Source organism: Trichomonas vaginalis, chromosome III (genome assembly GCF_026262505.1).
Source record: "Trichomonas vaginalis G3 chromosome III, whole genome shotgun sequence".
In the NCBI taxonomy this organism is placed as follows: domain Eukaryota; phylum Parabasalia; order Trichomonadida; family Trichomonadidae; genus Trichomonas; species Trichomonas vaginalis.
In genome coordinates this window covers 8,850,237-8,862,916 of record NC_067205.1, presented here as the reverse complement: position 1 = coordinate 8,862,916, position 12,680 = coordinate 8,850,237, and the positions used below count along the sequence as shown (strand labels likewise).

At 35.5% G+C, this 12,680-nt stretch overlaps 12 protein-coding genes across 12 annotated transcripts, besides 2 other annotated features; 7 read left to right on the top strand and 5 right to left on the bottom strand.

The window, feature by feature from the left end:
- Positions 1-2,442: part of a mobile genetic element that runs on past the window's edge.
- TVAGG3_0667750 (protein of unknown function, DUF4106 family) lies at positions 297-897 on the bottom strand (the record flags this gene model as incomplete). The annotated part of the gene is made up of 1 exon (XM_051242262.1): positions 297-897. A coding segment is annotated over one exon (601 nt), but the record flags the coding sequence as incomplete, so codon positions are not given.
- On the top strand, positions 1,371-2,010 carry TVAGG3_0667740 (uncharacterized protein; the record flags this gene model as incomplete). The annotated part of the gene is made up of 1 exon (XM_051242261.1): positions 1,371-2,010. A coding segment is annotated over one exon (640 nt), but the record flags the coding sequence as incomplete, so codon positions are not given.
- A 168-nt stretch (positions 2,443-2,610) lies between the features above and the next one.
- TVAGG3_0667720 (glucosylceramidase protein) lies at positions 2,611-3,237 on the bottom strand (the record flags this gene model as incomplete). The annotated part of the gene is made up of 1 exon (XM_051242260.1): positions 2,611-3,237. A coding segment is annotated over one exon (627 nt), but the record flags the coding sequence as incomplete, so codon positions are not given.
- Positions 3,238-3,350: 113 nt separating this feature from the next.
- TVAGG3_0667710 (glucosylceramidase protein) lies at positions 3,351-4,029 on the bottom strand (the record flags this gene model as incomplete). The annotated part of the gene is made up of 1 exon (XM_051242259.1): positions 3,351-4,029. A coding segment is annotated over one exon (679 nt), but the record flags the coding sequence as incomplete, so codon positions are not given.
- Positions 4,030-4,890: 861 nt separating this feature from the next.
- Positions 4,891-12,680: part of a mobile genetic element that runs on past the window's edge.
- On the top strand, positions 6,220-6,495 carry TVAGG3_0667700 (uncharacterized protein; the record flags this gene model as incomplete). Its single annotated transcript, XM_051242258.1, has 1 exon — positions 6,220-6,495. One exon carries the CDS (start codon positions 6,220-6,222, stop codon positions 6,493-6,495), a length of 276 nt encoding a protein of 91 aa, XP_051088845.1.
- Positions 6,514-6,756, top strand: TVAGG3_0667690 (serine threonine-protein phosphatase family; the record flags this gene model as incomplete). The annotated part of the gene is made up of 1 exon (XM_051242257.1): positions 6,514-6,756. One exon carries the CDS (start codon positions 6,514-6,516, stop codon positions 6,754-6,756), a length of 243 nt encoding a protein of 80 aa, XP_051088844.1.
- Positions 6,761-7,609, bottom strand: TVAGG3_0667680 (uncharacterized protein; the record flags this gene model as incomplete). Its single annotated transcript, XM_051242256.1, has 1 exon — positions 6,761-7,609. The coding sequence occupies one exon, from the start codon at positions 7,607-7,609 to the stop codon at positions 6,761-6,763; it is 849 nt and encodes a 282-aa protein (XP_051088843.1).
- Positions 7,628-8,264, top strand: TVAGG3_0667670 (phage tail repeat-like family; the record flags this gene model as incomplete). Its single annotated transcript, XM_051242255.1, has 1 exon — positions 7,628-8,264. A coding segment is annotated over one exon (637 nt), but the record flags the coding sequence as incomplete, so codon positions are not given.
- TVAGG3_0667660 (K02A2.6-like family) lies at positions 9,151-9,747 on the bottom strand (the record flags this gene model as incomplete). The annotated part of the gene is made up of 1 exon (XM_051242254.1): positions 9,151-9,747. A coding segment is annotated over one exon (597 nt), but the record flags the coding sequence as incomplete, so codon positions are not given.
- On the top strand, positions 9,858-10,259 carry TVAGG3_0667650 (uncharacterized protein; the record flags this gene model as incomplete). Its single annotated transcript, XM_051242253.1, has 1 exon — positions 9,858-10,259. One exon carries the CDS (start codon positions 9,858-9,860, stop codon positions 10,257-10,259), a length of 402 nt encoding a protein of 133 aa, XP_051088840.1.
- On the top strand, positions 10,279-10,431 carry TVAGG3_0667640 (uncharacterized protein; the record flags this gene model as incomplete). The annotated part of the gene is made up of 1 exon (XM_051242252.1): positions 10,279-10,431. One exon carries the CDS (start codon positions 10,279-10,281, stop codon positions 10,429-10,431), a length of 153 nt encoding a protein of 50 aa, XP_051088839.1.
- TVAGG3_0667630 (uncharacterized protein) lies at positions 11,082-11,528 on the top strand (the record flags this gene model as incomplete). The annotated part of the gene is made up of 1 exon (XM_051242251.1): positions 11,082-11,528. A coding segment is annotated over one exon (447 nt), but the record flags the coding sequence as incomplete, so codon positions are not given.

Below are 12,680 nucleotides of genomic sequence, written 5' to 3'. Positions count from 1 at the left end.
TTTCACCTTACTATGAAGAGCTTCGAAAGCGTTCTTAAAGTCAGCATTTGTTAAAGCTTCATTTGAACTATCTTCATCCGCTTGTATTTTTGTCCTTATTGACCCTATGAGTTGGGCTGCTTTAGCGTTGGCTTGGGCATCTAACCAGTCATTGTTAGCTTTTATATATTCTGCGCTTTTCATTGCCTTTTGCATAGCCGCGTCGTTATTTTTACTTTCTTGTGCTAAGTTTTCATACTGTACGGTTTGGTTTTGCAACTGTAAAAGTTTTTCTGCCTTTACATTTGCTTCAACTTCTTTTTTATACTCATCGCTATCCATATATGTCTTCAGGGCTTTTTGTTTTATCTCTTCATCTTTCAGTATTTTATATTGAGTAGTATGGTTTTTCAAATTTATGACATCTTGTTCCATTTTTGCTACTTCTGCTGCTTTTTCTGACACTTTTTTCGCATATTCCTCTGTACTTAGTTCTTTCAGTTGTTCTTCTTTCTTCTTTTTCTCTACGTTTAACTCATTGAGTTTCTTTGTGTGTCTGTCATATTCTAGTTTCTTTTCGTTTTCACTTATTTGTTTCTGTATGTCTATGTTTGACTTTTTGACATCTGTTATTTGATTTTTGAGTGAACTCAAATTCATTTGACTTTGAGGGTTATAAGCTGTTCCGTCTGCAGCTCCACCATAGCCTGCCATTTTCGCTAAAAGTGCCGCTCTTAAACCTCCACTCTGTGCACCAATAACTCGGTTTAAAAGCATAGGGTTGCTTGACATTTGTTGCAACATAGTGGGGTCATTCATCATTTGTTGTTGCAACTGTTGTTGTGGTGTCAGTTTTACTATTGGATGTTTCAATGCTCTCTTCCTCTTACGTATATTCTTACGTAGCTTACGTGGCATTTTAAGTGAAGTAAAAAACGGTTTTTGACATATGTTTATATGACACTTTTTGTTCAGCACAAAAAACTACTCGGTCAAAGTGTTGTCAGTTTTGTAAAATAACCGTCCTATGTCATTCTATAAGGGAAAAAGGCTTCTCAAAGCATACTTCCTTGGAACGCCTGTAACTTTTCCTGTAGCGACGATAGACCCTTACTTGTCCGGACAAAGTTATACTATTTTGAGTGCTCTACAAAAAAAGTCAACGGCGACGACTCTCAAAAACCGTTGTGTAAAAAGTTTTACCGTTGGACAAAAAAGTATATATAGAAAACAAAAAACGTTTATAGTTCATTCAATATTTGAGATGGAACGGTTTTCCAACGGTAACTATTAAATAAAATAAAAAAATAGAGGGGGTCTCCGTTGACGAAAACGGTTTATTTTAAACTTTTCTATGAGTAGTCCGAAAAAAAAACATTTCATTTTTCATAATGTACGCGTCTCGAACAGTGAAGCCCAATTCAATAGAATACTATCTCGAAAAACAAGAAGCTGACACTGCTATTCAGTCTTTAATACAGAACCAAGCTCAGGAGAACTCAAAAGACTCCCAATTCAAATCGACATCCAATTCGAAGCAATTAAAACTTGACTCGAATGTTTTAAAATCACAGCCCGCACGAACAAATACAGCTCTAAGAATAGACCAAAGAATACCGAACAAAGAGTTGAGGTCAAGATTGAAATTACAATCGGATGAGTATTTTTCCCTTAACAACCAGGGAAATACTCCATATAACCGTATCTACACAAATACCGTTAAAGAAACAATAACGGCATACACAAAACTCTGTCAATTGGTCCCCAACCAGGACCAATTGACGGACATTATATGTTCCTACCTTCCCATATTTGCTGAGTGTGTGGAAGGTAGGACATTGTTACAAGCTTGCTTACGTATGCCACCAAATCTCCGTCAACAATTTGCTCAAATTGTACATGAATTTAAAGCTTTTAACAACGGATACGATGAAGATGAAGTAGCAGATGAATTTGGGGAAGAAAAAACATTTTTCCCCTCATATAATACGCCTGCAACAGTATTTCCTACTAATGAATTTCACAACTATTGTGTCGTTCATTTAATTGTTGTGGATATGCCCACAGGTGAAGACATTCTCAGTGGTGACTTCATCGAAGTCTGTATCAATACAGAATTGGGAGAAGATGAGTTGCACAAATTCTCCTACGTCGAACATATATTCAAACCAGCACACCAACTCTTTATCGAAACTGAAATAACACTCACACAAAATATGTCCATCTCATTTAAATCCAAATCAGGACGTCCATACAGAATTTGGATGAACTACGTCCTCTTCCACTCCGCCGACGATGACGAAGAAGAGGAAGAAGAGGAGGAGGAAGAAGAAGAGTCCTCCGAATTCACACCAGAAGACTAACAATTTTCCGAATAAAAACTTCATTTATACTAAACATCATCAGGGCTAGAAGGGGCGCAGCCCCTGGAAGCCCCACTACCATTTTTTTTTTTTTTTTTTTCATTGTACAAGGTTATAGATTAAAAAAAGAGAAAATCAAAATTCTGATTGTGTATAATGTTTCAAATCATAATATATTGTGTTAGATAATTATGTTCAGAAGAAATATGAGGAAATTCAATATATATTTGAAACTATTTATTAAAATTTAAAATTAATTTTTTTTCATTTATTGTTTCCAAATGACGGAAACAACAGATCTCTTTGACATCGGGACATCAAATGCATGGGAGCCACAGTGGACTGAAACAGTGACGTCTTGGTCCTGATCATTAAGTAAAACAGCGCCAATGAATCCGTTTGTGTTAATAGCTGATGTAGCATAGACATTTGAGCTTCCTGAGACTGTTGTTCCAAGTCTGATGGAGTCTGGCTTAATAACTTTGGAAAGATGTGCCATATCATAGTAATGAGACCTGTAAATGAGCTCTGAGTAACCAGGAACTTTAACATCAACTGCTCCATAGGAATTGGAGCATCCATTTGGACGATATGGTCCATGGTTTGTATCAAGAAGCAAATTCCACATGATTGCGCATTTGCTGCCTTTATTAAGGGTTCCAATACCGATTTCACGTGTATTCCACATCAAGTCGCCCTGGAAATTGTAATTCCATTCGCCAATTGCTATTTCTGTGAAATATAAATTCTTATTAGGATATTTGCTAGTAACATAGTCCATTTCTGTGTTGGAACCACCATAAGCATGATAAGCAGCACCATCAATGTATTTATTAGCCTCGGCGTCATCGTAAATGTGAACTGGATAATGTTCTTGAGTAACAATGTTATCGTAGTTATAATTATGGTCGTAAATAATGATCTTTGTCGAAATGTTGTTTGCAGCGAACTGTGGACCAAGAGCTGTCTTAATAAAATCTCTTTGTTGCTCGTAGCCCATGAAACAAGAAGCGGAGTTGCCTTTATTAAGTGGCTCATTTTGTAATGTGATGGCGTAGATGTGAAAATTGTATTTGGCCATTGCTTGGACGTATTTGACAAAATAAGTAGCATATTCTTGGTAAAGTCTTGGATCAAGGTAACCAGAAATGAAGGAATTATGTCTTCTAAGGGTGGACAGGTCTGAAACCTTCATCCAAATAGGAGGAGTCCAAGGAGTTGCAATAATTTTAACAGAAGGGTTAATCTTGAGAATTTGCTGTATAATTGGGATGATAATGTCTGTATCTTCGGAATCAAGAGCGAAATTGTCAATTCCTTCTTTATCACATTCTGTGAAATCTTTGAGAGAAAAGTCTGAGCAACCGATAGAAATACGAATGAAAGAATAGCCCATACCTGTGTCTGGATCGAATGTATCTTTAAGGAACTTGTCTCTTGCTTCTTGAGTCATTTGTTTTAAGTTATATGCTGTGGAACCTGTAATAGCAGCTCCAAATCCATCGATCGTTTGGAACTTTGAATCAGGATTGATGACAACTGTTGGATTATTGCCAGAAACTTTATTAAATGAAATTACAGATGGTTCGAAAAGTTTGCTTTGATCGCCTGTTGTTGTATATGCATACACATTATCTGCATTTGGTAATCCACGAAATCCTTCCCTATGAGGACCTAGATTTGACATACACTAGATTTTTTGGTTGGATCGATATCACATCACCTGACTGGATTCAAATATTTGACTAGGGTCTCTGAGGTGAGATGATGCATTCAATTTTTCACTTCCCTTCTAACTCAACTAGGATATCGTTCAAAAGGAGTTATCAGAATTTTTTGACACATCCAGAAAATATATCAAAGATTAATATTTTACTAAAATTTTTGCAAAAGAAATCGAATATATCAATTCACATTTGACTTTTTTTAGACGTGCTAAAATATGCATATCATTGGTTATTTTGTAGCTTGTTTCAGTTGTATTTTATTAAAATTTTAACTAAGGCTGCATATCAAATAAATTTATAAATTACAATTATATGTCAACATCATATCCAACTACTTTAATTACTATGAGTGCTTAGACAGCATGTATGATAATGAAAATTGGCACAATATGTAAACAAATAAAAATAACTTATTTTTTTTCGTATTTTACAATGCGAACCAAAGGTCATTAATACTAAGAACAGTTTTATTCAAATTCATATTATACATACATAATATTTTTAAAATATTATATCATCCTTTTTCTAAACGCGCAATTGAAAGATCAATTAATAAAATTTGAATTACAATATGATTTTTAGAATTCAAGGTGTTCAATTACTGATGTTAAAACATCAAATTTTGAAATTCGCATAAAAATTAAAATCAAATGCTACTTGGGGAATAATCAGCAGTATAATATATAGTTTAGAAGAAGCAGCACATAATGAATGGGTTGTAATCACAGCCTTAATTTCATTAACCTCGCTATACATATTTATTTTGAATTCTCACAAAAAATTGCGAAAATATGACATATCAAGACAAGCTGAATGAATATAAAAAAAAAAAAAAAAAAAAAAAAAGGTAGTGGGGCTTCCAGGCACTTCGTGCCCTCTAGCCCCGAAGATGTTTAGTATAAATGAAGTTTTTATTCGGAAAATTGTTAGTCTTCTGGTGTGAATTCAGAGGACTCTTCTTCTTCCTCCATTGCTTCTGGGAAGAAGCCTTCTTCTGGGTCGAAAACATTATATAATGTGTCGCTTTTCACAAATTATATATGTTTTCATGTTTTGTCACTTTTCTGTCACTTTTCAGGGAAAAAACATTTTTATATATATATAAATGAATTTTACAAAACCACCGTTACCGTTCTTTGGAAATAAGAGTAAATGTAAAGATATTATATTGAGAGAACTTAAGAAACTACCGAATGGTCTAACATTTGTAGATTTGTTCGGTGGAAGTTTCTATATATCCCATTTGTGCCATACAATATTTCCTGACTCAAAGATTATATGCAATGACTTCGACAACTATATGGACCGTCTCAAACATATACCAGACACAAACAATATATTGAAAGAGTTAAAAGAAAAGATACCTATAGGTAAGATGGAACGTATACCATTAGATAAGAAAAATATTGTGAGAGAGGTTTTGAAAAAAGCAGAATATATAGACTGGGATAGTATATCTGCTAGACTATTATATAGTGGTGCTATAAGAGTTCATGACATTGAAACACTTATGTCAAAAGTTTTATATCTTAACTATACAAATGTTTTCAAAGAGGACATAGAAAAATATATTGAGGGTATAGAGTTTGTGAGATGTCATTGGACAGATTTGTATGAAAAATATAAAGACAAGGAAAATGTTTTCTTTATAGTGGACCCGCCGTTCTATAACACATGGGATTTTCAATACCAAGTAGACTGGACTTTGAGAGACTCTTTAGAAACTTTAGACGTTTTACATAACCATCCATGCTTTTACTTTACATCCGATAAAAGTGGTTTGGAAACCGTTATGAGATGGTTAGAGGACATACATGACTATGAGTTTATATATGACAAGATAGAATATGAGAGAGGTCCTATAAACTGGAGAAAGTGTCATAACAAAGAAATTTTATTAGTAAGTAAATGTGGTTTGAAATAGGACTACTTGTTTTAGGTTTTTTCCATTGTGTCATTTATTTATTTGACGTGGCAGAAAAGTACAGAGAATATGAAGATGAACCAATGCCTGCAAATGTTCAGCATATGTACTCGTAAGAGATATTTTTATCTAATATTAAATGGACGCACAGAACTTAGCGAATGCACAGCAACCTGGACAACCAAACCCAGAGAATATTCCAAATGAAGTTAGAATACAAACTGCAATGGCAAACTATGGTCAAGTGCCAACAGATGTACAAATGCAAACTGCCATGTCAAATGACGCTGCGTTAGGTTTGCCACCATGGTATGCAAATATGAGATGGAAAGAGTTTTATACAAACCCTGAAGTGGGATATAAACAACTTTATGCAGATGACGCGAACACAGGAGTTGACCCAGAATATGTTTTCTACCAGAGGAGAAACAGAATGTATGAGCTCCAGTTAAAGAATGCTATGGAACTCAACAGGAAACGTAAGAGACTAGGCGGACATTAGATTTTTACATATAGTAAAATGGGTTTCTTCAGTAGTATTGGAAACTTCTTCAGAAGAGTTGGAAGAGGTATATGGAATGGAATAAAATCTGTCGGAAGAGGAATTTGGAACGGAGTCAAAAATATTGGTAAAAGAGTAGGTCAGTTTGTTGGTATTATACCTAAAGACCCTGAACCAGAAGAGCAAGCTCCTGTTATACAACAGCCTGAACCTGCACCACAGTCTAGTTGGCAACCAAATCCAACACCTCAACCGTATTAAAAAATTATATTTTTACCGTTCGATAGTAGTTGTATATGAAACTAAGTTCTAAGTAAAACGCATGGTATAATGGAATTATTCTTTTTCTTCCATCTGTAGTAAACCATACTTGAAAGTCTGAAATACTTCCACTTGGTGGTTCGTATAACTTTGTAGGTTTTTCGTAAAAGTCATTTGCCAAGCATAAGAAAGAGTTTTGGGCGCCAGAAAATGAAGCATGAACAATAATAGCAGCTGGGTCGAAAACATCTTTAAATAAATATGGTTCATCTCTTGCATATCGACTGTAAATATTTGCTAAAGGAAGTTCGACTTTCTGATTTAACATTCTTTGCAAATAATACCATGACATTGCAGTGAATTCTGTATATATTTGTTCGTCTTTCTTTGGATTGTCTTCGTAGATTTGAAATGACACTTGTGAATTTTGTTTGTCATATACAATTCTCACATAAAGTGTGCTCTCGGTATTTGCATATTCATCAGCATATTTTGCATAACATGAATTTATTTTATCTTCTATATTTTTTAACGCAGTCTGTAGAGAAGATGAAAGGTCAACTTGTATTAGCTCAATTTCTTCCCACATTTTTCGTTTCCCTTCAGATATATAATCTATATGAAACCTTACAATAAATGGAAAACTTTTATCTTCTACAGACACAAACTTCATTCTACGAAAGCCAATAGCTTTTGTGACAGATGGGTCTCTTAACCATCTTAATGGGTAGTCAAAACGATAGCCTTCATGCTTTACGGTCTCTGTCTCAAACTTTTGACCGACATTAGTAAAAAGTTCATCTAATGGTTTAGTTGTAGCAACTCTTGAATTTTCTTTTTCTATTGGAAGCATATTTTATCTACAATAAAAATGTCGAAAGATATTGCTTCCATGAGAGAAATACAACACAACCGACAACTCATTGTGCAAGCTCTAAATAAGAACACAACAAACTTTTCAAACTATTCTAAGATATCTGAGTCATTGAAAGAAGGAAACTTAAAACTGACATTAAACCCAATGACAGATGAGTTTCTGTTTCAAGACAATAAGAACCATACTGTCTGTATAAATCCAACAAAAGGAACTTTAAACGAGAAACCTATAGATGAACTTCTTTTGAAGGCAGATATTGACAACAAAGCTGACAAAGAGTATGTAGATGCAACAAGAGACTATATTCTCGCATGGACAGATAGAACATACCCACAAAAACACCATACACATAACATCTATGACGTAGATGAACTACCAGCAATGTTAGATGACAAAGCGGATAAAACATATGTTGACAATAAAATGTCAAGTGAAGTGACAAGAGCTGACAAAGAATATTCTAAAAAGACTCATACACACGATTTCTTCGCAACTGTTGGTATAGAAAATATTGCAGGAACGGTTGAAGAACCTGATGGAACTGGTGGGGATGCATTGTATTGGAAACCTCCTAACTTTCCACAAGGTTTAACATCGGAGGATGACATAACGACGATGAAATACACTAGATGTAGAAATGTCTATGTCATGGAGGATGAAAACAAAGTTAAATTCACTGCTCAAGATTTATATGACAACAAAGCTGACAAAACATATGTTAACGATGAGTTAGATAAAAAAGCTGACAAAACATATGTTAACGATGAGTTAGATAAAAAAGCTGACAAAACAGAGCTTCAAACGTTAAAGACAGAAATGCTTCAAACATTATATCCTATAGGCTCTATTTATACGTCAATGAACTCTACCAGACCAGAAACAGTTCTGGGTTTTGGAACTTGGACTCAAATAGTTGACAGGTTTTTGTATTGTGCAAACTCTTCAAAGGAAACAGGAGGAAGTAAAACGATTTCAGGTGAAAATTTACCTGCGCACAGTCACTACATAGATTTAAGTACATCTCAAGCAGGTTGGCATAAGCATAAATTTTGGGATTGGTCAGCAATGAAAAAAGGTAAAGGATATGATGTTAAAGACGACGTTCAGTTTGCTATAAATTGTTTCTGGGGTGACACTCAGGGAGATGGAAACCATACACATCGCGTTTCGGGATATACGCAAACAACGGGACAAAGTAAAGACTACATGCCACCTTACATGACAGTTTACGCATGGTATAGAAATGCTTAGTCGTCATTTTCAACTTCTTTAGCATATTCGTCAGGAGTTGTCTTATATTTGTTAGGAACTGTCTTTGAAAGTATACCACCTTGAACTTTGACAAGTTTGAAACGAGGTCTGACAATAGTCGTTTTATCTTCTGCTTGCAGTCTGTACATTTTGCCATGTTTGCCTAAAACTTCATAATATTCTCTTGTATACTTTCTTCTATTTTTACGAACACGAATGCGAGTACCTGTCGAGTTCCCATTGTTGTCATAGTCAATAGTATTTTCATATGGGTCGCGTTTAGGTATTTCTATTTTTACTTTGTCACCTTTCTGAAGTTTGAAGCCCGGCATTCTTTCTTGTTTGTCTCTTTTGACTAAATTGTTAAATATATAGTCTTTCTCTAAGTCAGGGTTGTTTTTCATTTCTTCGGGGGAGTGGTTTCCCAAACCTTTTTGTTTACGGCTATTGTAAATATTTAAAACTTGTCTCATCTTTGCCATGGAGAAGTGTCTATATTTGTCGTCATATGACATTTCATTTGCTTCACCACCTTGTGGTTGGTTTAAGTCTCTTAACATTTTTATACAACCGTCAATGACACCAAGAGCAGAATGGTTTTGGTCGACAATGAAATATTGGTTTACATTTTTTGAACGCAGATAGTTTTTTACATCATCTGATTTGAAAGAACTTTCACAGTCAGATGTCAGTTTTGTTGGATGGTATTTGTCAACGAATATTGTCAAAGCTGCTAAGATATCTAAAATATTTTTGGACTGTAATGGTATGGCTTCACAGTATCTTGTGTTTTGACCGATAAATATTAGCCAGTATGGTGGTCCATCTTCTCTATACCTCGGAATGTTTTCCAAGATATCCATAAACCAAGCATTTGGTGTTGAACTAAAGATTTTTATCATGAGTGCTTTTTTTGTCGCTTTAGAAACATAGGGGTCCTTGTTCGGATTCGTCATTTTTTACCCTATAAGAAATGGGTTTATTTGGCGCATTAGCAGGAGTTGCATCCAGATTTTTACCCGCAGTGGGAACAATAGCCAGAGGTGCATTTGGAATTGGAAGGAAGATTTTGAGTACATTAGGTATACTGAAAGAGAAAGCACAACCTATTATACAAACTGTACAGAAAGGTTGGGATGTAGCACGAGATGCAGCAAATCTTATTCCAAATCCTGAAACAAGAGGAAAAGTTCAAGGATGGATGGACAATGTAGGAAGACAAGCAGGAAACTATTATAACAAAGCAAATGACTACTATAACCAAGCAGGACACTATATGGACCAAGGTGAAAGATTCTTTAACAGAGGATATAACCATGCACAACAGTGGGTAAACAATAACCAACCTCAACCGCCTCAAACGTGGGGAATGTAAAATTTTTTACCGAGATGAAATGAACAATACAGCATTGAGACAAATGGGTTCAAGATGGATTTGTCGACTTCCAGCAGTTACACCACGTGTTTGTCAAGTTCTTCCTATACCTCAGGAAGTTTTAGACCGACTTAAAAAACCTAAACAACCAGTTGAAAACAAACCAAACTAAAATTTTTTACTGAGATGAAATGACCGAAGAAGTTGAAACGGTAGATTTGACACCACAAACAAAAAGTTCAGAACCATTGTCAAAACCTGTCAAAGAACTTACAGATGAAGAGAAAAATTCAATAATAGAAAGTGCCAGGTCTGGAAATACAAACCCTAACTACAAAGTCACTTTTCATAGAAATGGAACGGCTAGTATCTCAAAAAAGAAACAGACTCTCACAAATAAAATATTGAAGTCTGAAGGAGCTTTCGAGACAACAGATGGAAAAGTTTACTTCACTGACCAACAGTTCATTATAGAACATCTCATTGACTTAGAGTCGAAATATTCTAAACTTTACAACAAACACAAAAAGTTGAAAGGAAAACAAAAACAAATGGCATATGATATTTATGAAGATGTTGACGACACAACTGTTCCTGCAGGTGGGGTAAAGTCAGAGGAACCGAAAAGTGACGAAAAACCGATAGAAGAAGAAAAACCAAAAACTGAAGATAAACCAAAACCAAAGTTTAGTTTCCAAACTAAACCAAGTCAACCTTCATTAGCTGGTATGGGTTGGCGTCAAAGACTTATGGCAGCAGGTGGTTATGTAAAGTAAAGAAAAAAAATATTTTTTTATTTTTATAAAAATGCCCCCATATAGAATGGATAGAAAGTCTGCTAGAATAAAAGCAGAGTTGCAAAGATATGGTTGGAGAGTTTCGAAGAATTTTAAATATAGGAAGGGAAGACCCATAAAAGTCTATGACAAACTGGCTGGTCTTCGCTACGAAATGGATTTGGAAACAGCACGTGCCAATTATCCAAACAGACTAGAGAGGTTAGAAGAAGAACGTCTTATGGACATGCCTTTCGATGTTAGTGAACCTCAAGTTGAAGGACACGACGGCTTTGCCAGATTCTACTGGAAACATGACGAACAATTGCATCCTTTGAGAAGGAAAAAAGGTAGTGCAGAGGATGGTCATGCTCCCATGGAAAGAACAAGATATGCATATGAGAAGTATCGTGAAGTTAGAAGTCAAATTACATCTGGTCGAACCTTTACAGTAAACTTTGACGAAGGAAAGAACAAAGAAGGCTTCATGGGAGTACTTGCTGCAATTCAAGACGGAAATAAGAAAGGACACAATCTCAGATTGACCATAACAGATTTGGATGGTCACATTTACTATGCACATGGCAATGAACAAACAGCCGCAAAACTTCTTGACGCTTTCAAGACTACAAAGAGAGAACAAATGGTTGACTCAGACTCAGACATTTTGAATGCAATTGAAGGAATTGCAAGTGTCAAGTTCGAATGGCATGAACCTAACCCTCAAGCAGTCAGACAACATGCTGGATACTTCCCCTTCATAAATAAGTCTGACATTGACTTGACAAGGTATGGAATTTACAATTCAATTGAAACAATTGTCAATGAACCTTGTATTCTTACATGTCTCAGGAACTCTGGTCTTGTTACAGATGAGAAGATGAAGTATCTTGAGTCATGTGTGAAGACGAGGTACATGCTCAGAGGTCAATTGGCAAAAATTGCACCGTTGGCAAATGTCAATATCCGAGTCAACATACCTACAGCTAAAGGTTCTTCACATGACGACTATTGTGTTGACAAAGACTTACCATGGTTGAAGATTGTAATTGTCCACAACCACTTCATGTTGAACGAAAGTCTTACAAACCCATTGTTCGGAAAAGGCAAGTGCAACATTGTCAGAGCTGTAAACATTCTTTTCGAGAAAGGTTTGTTGGAACCAATTCCAGATGACAAGCTTACAGAAACTTTTGTACCAAAAGACGAAACAAACTTTTCACTGTTAGCAAGACCAAAAGTTGTTCCAGACAAAGTTCTAGTACAAAAGAAGTACACAATTCCACAAGGAGTTGGATTGTTCGGATACCAACCTGAACCAGAAGAACTTCCAATGAGGTTGCAAGAACTTCAAGATGCTATAAATAAACTTCCATTGAGACATCCAATTGACGTCAAATTGTATTGGAGAGCATCTGAGTTAGGTCAGAAGGTTTTATATGAAACAGGTTGCTTCGACGATGTTTATGAGATAACAGGAGAAGTTTCTCAGAAGATAAGAGACTCACTTGAATTTCCACAAACTGGACCAATTGGTTGCGACAAGTTCGACTCAAACGAAAAGATATACTATGTCGACCTTAACGCTGCGTACATGAGGTTTGTCCAATATATTCCGACTGGAATTCCAAACGAAGATGGTGAG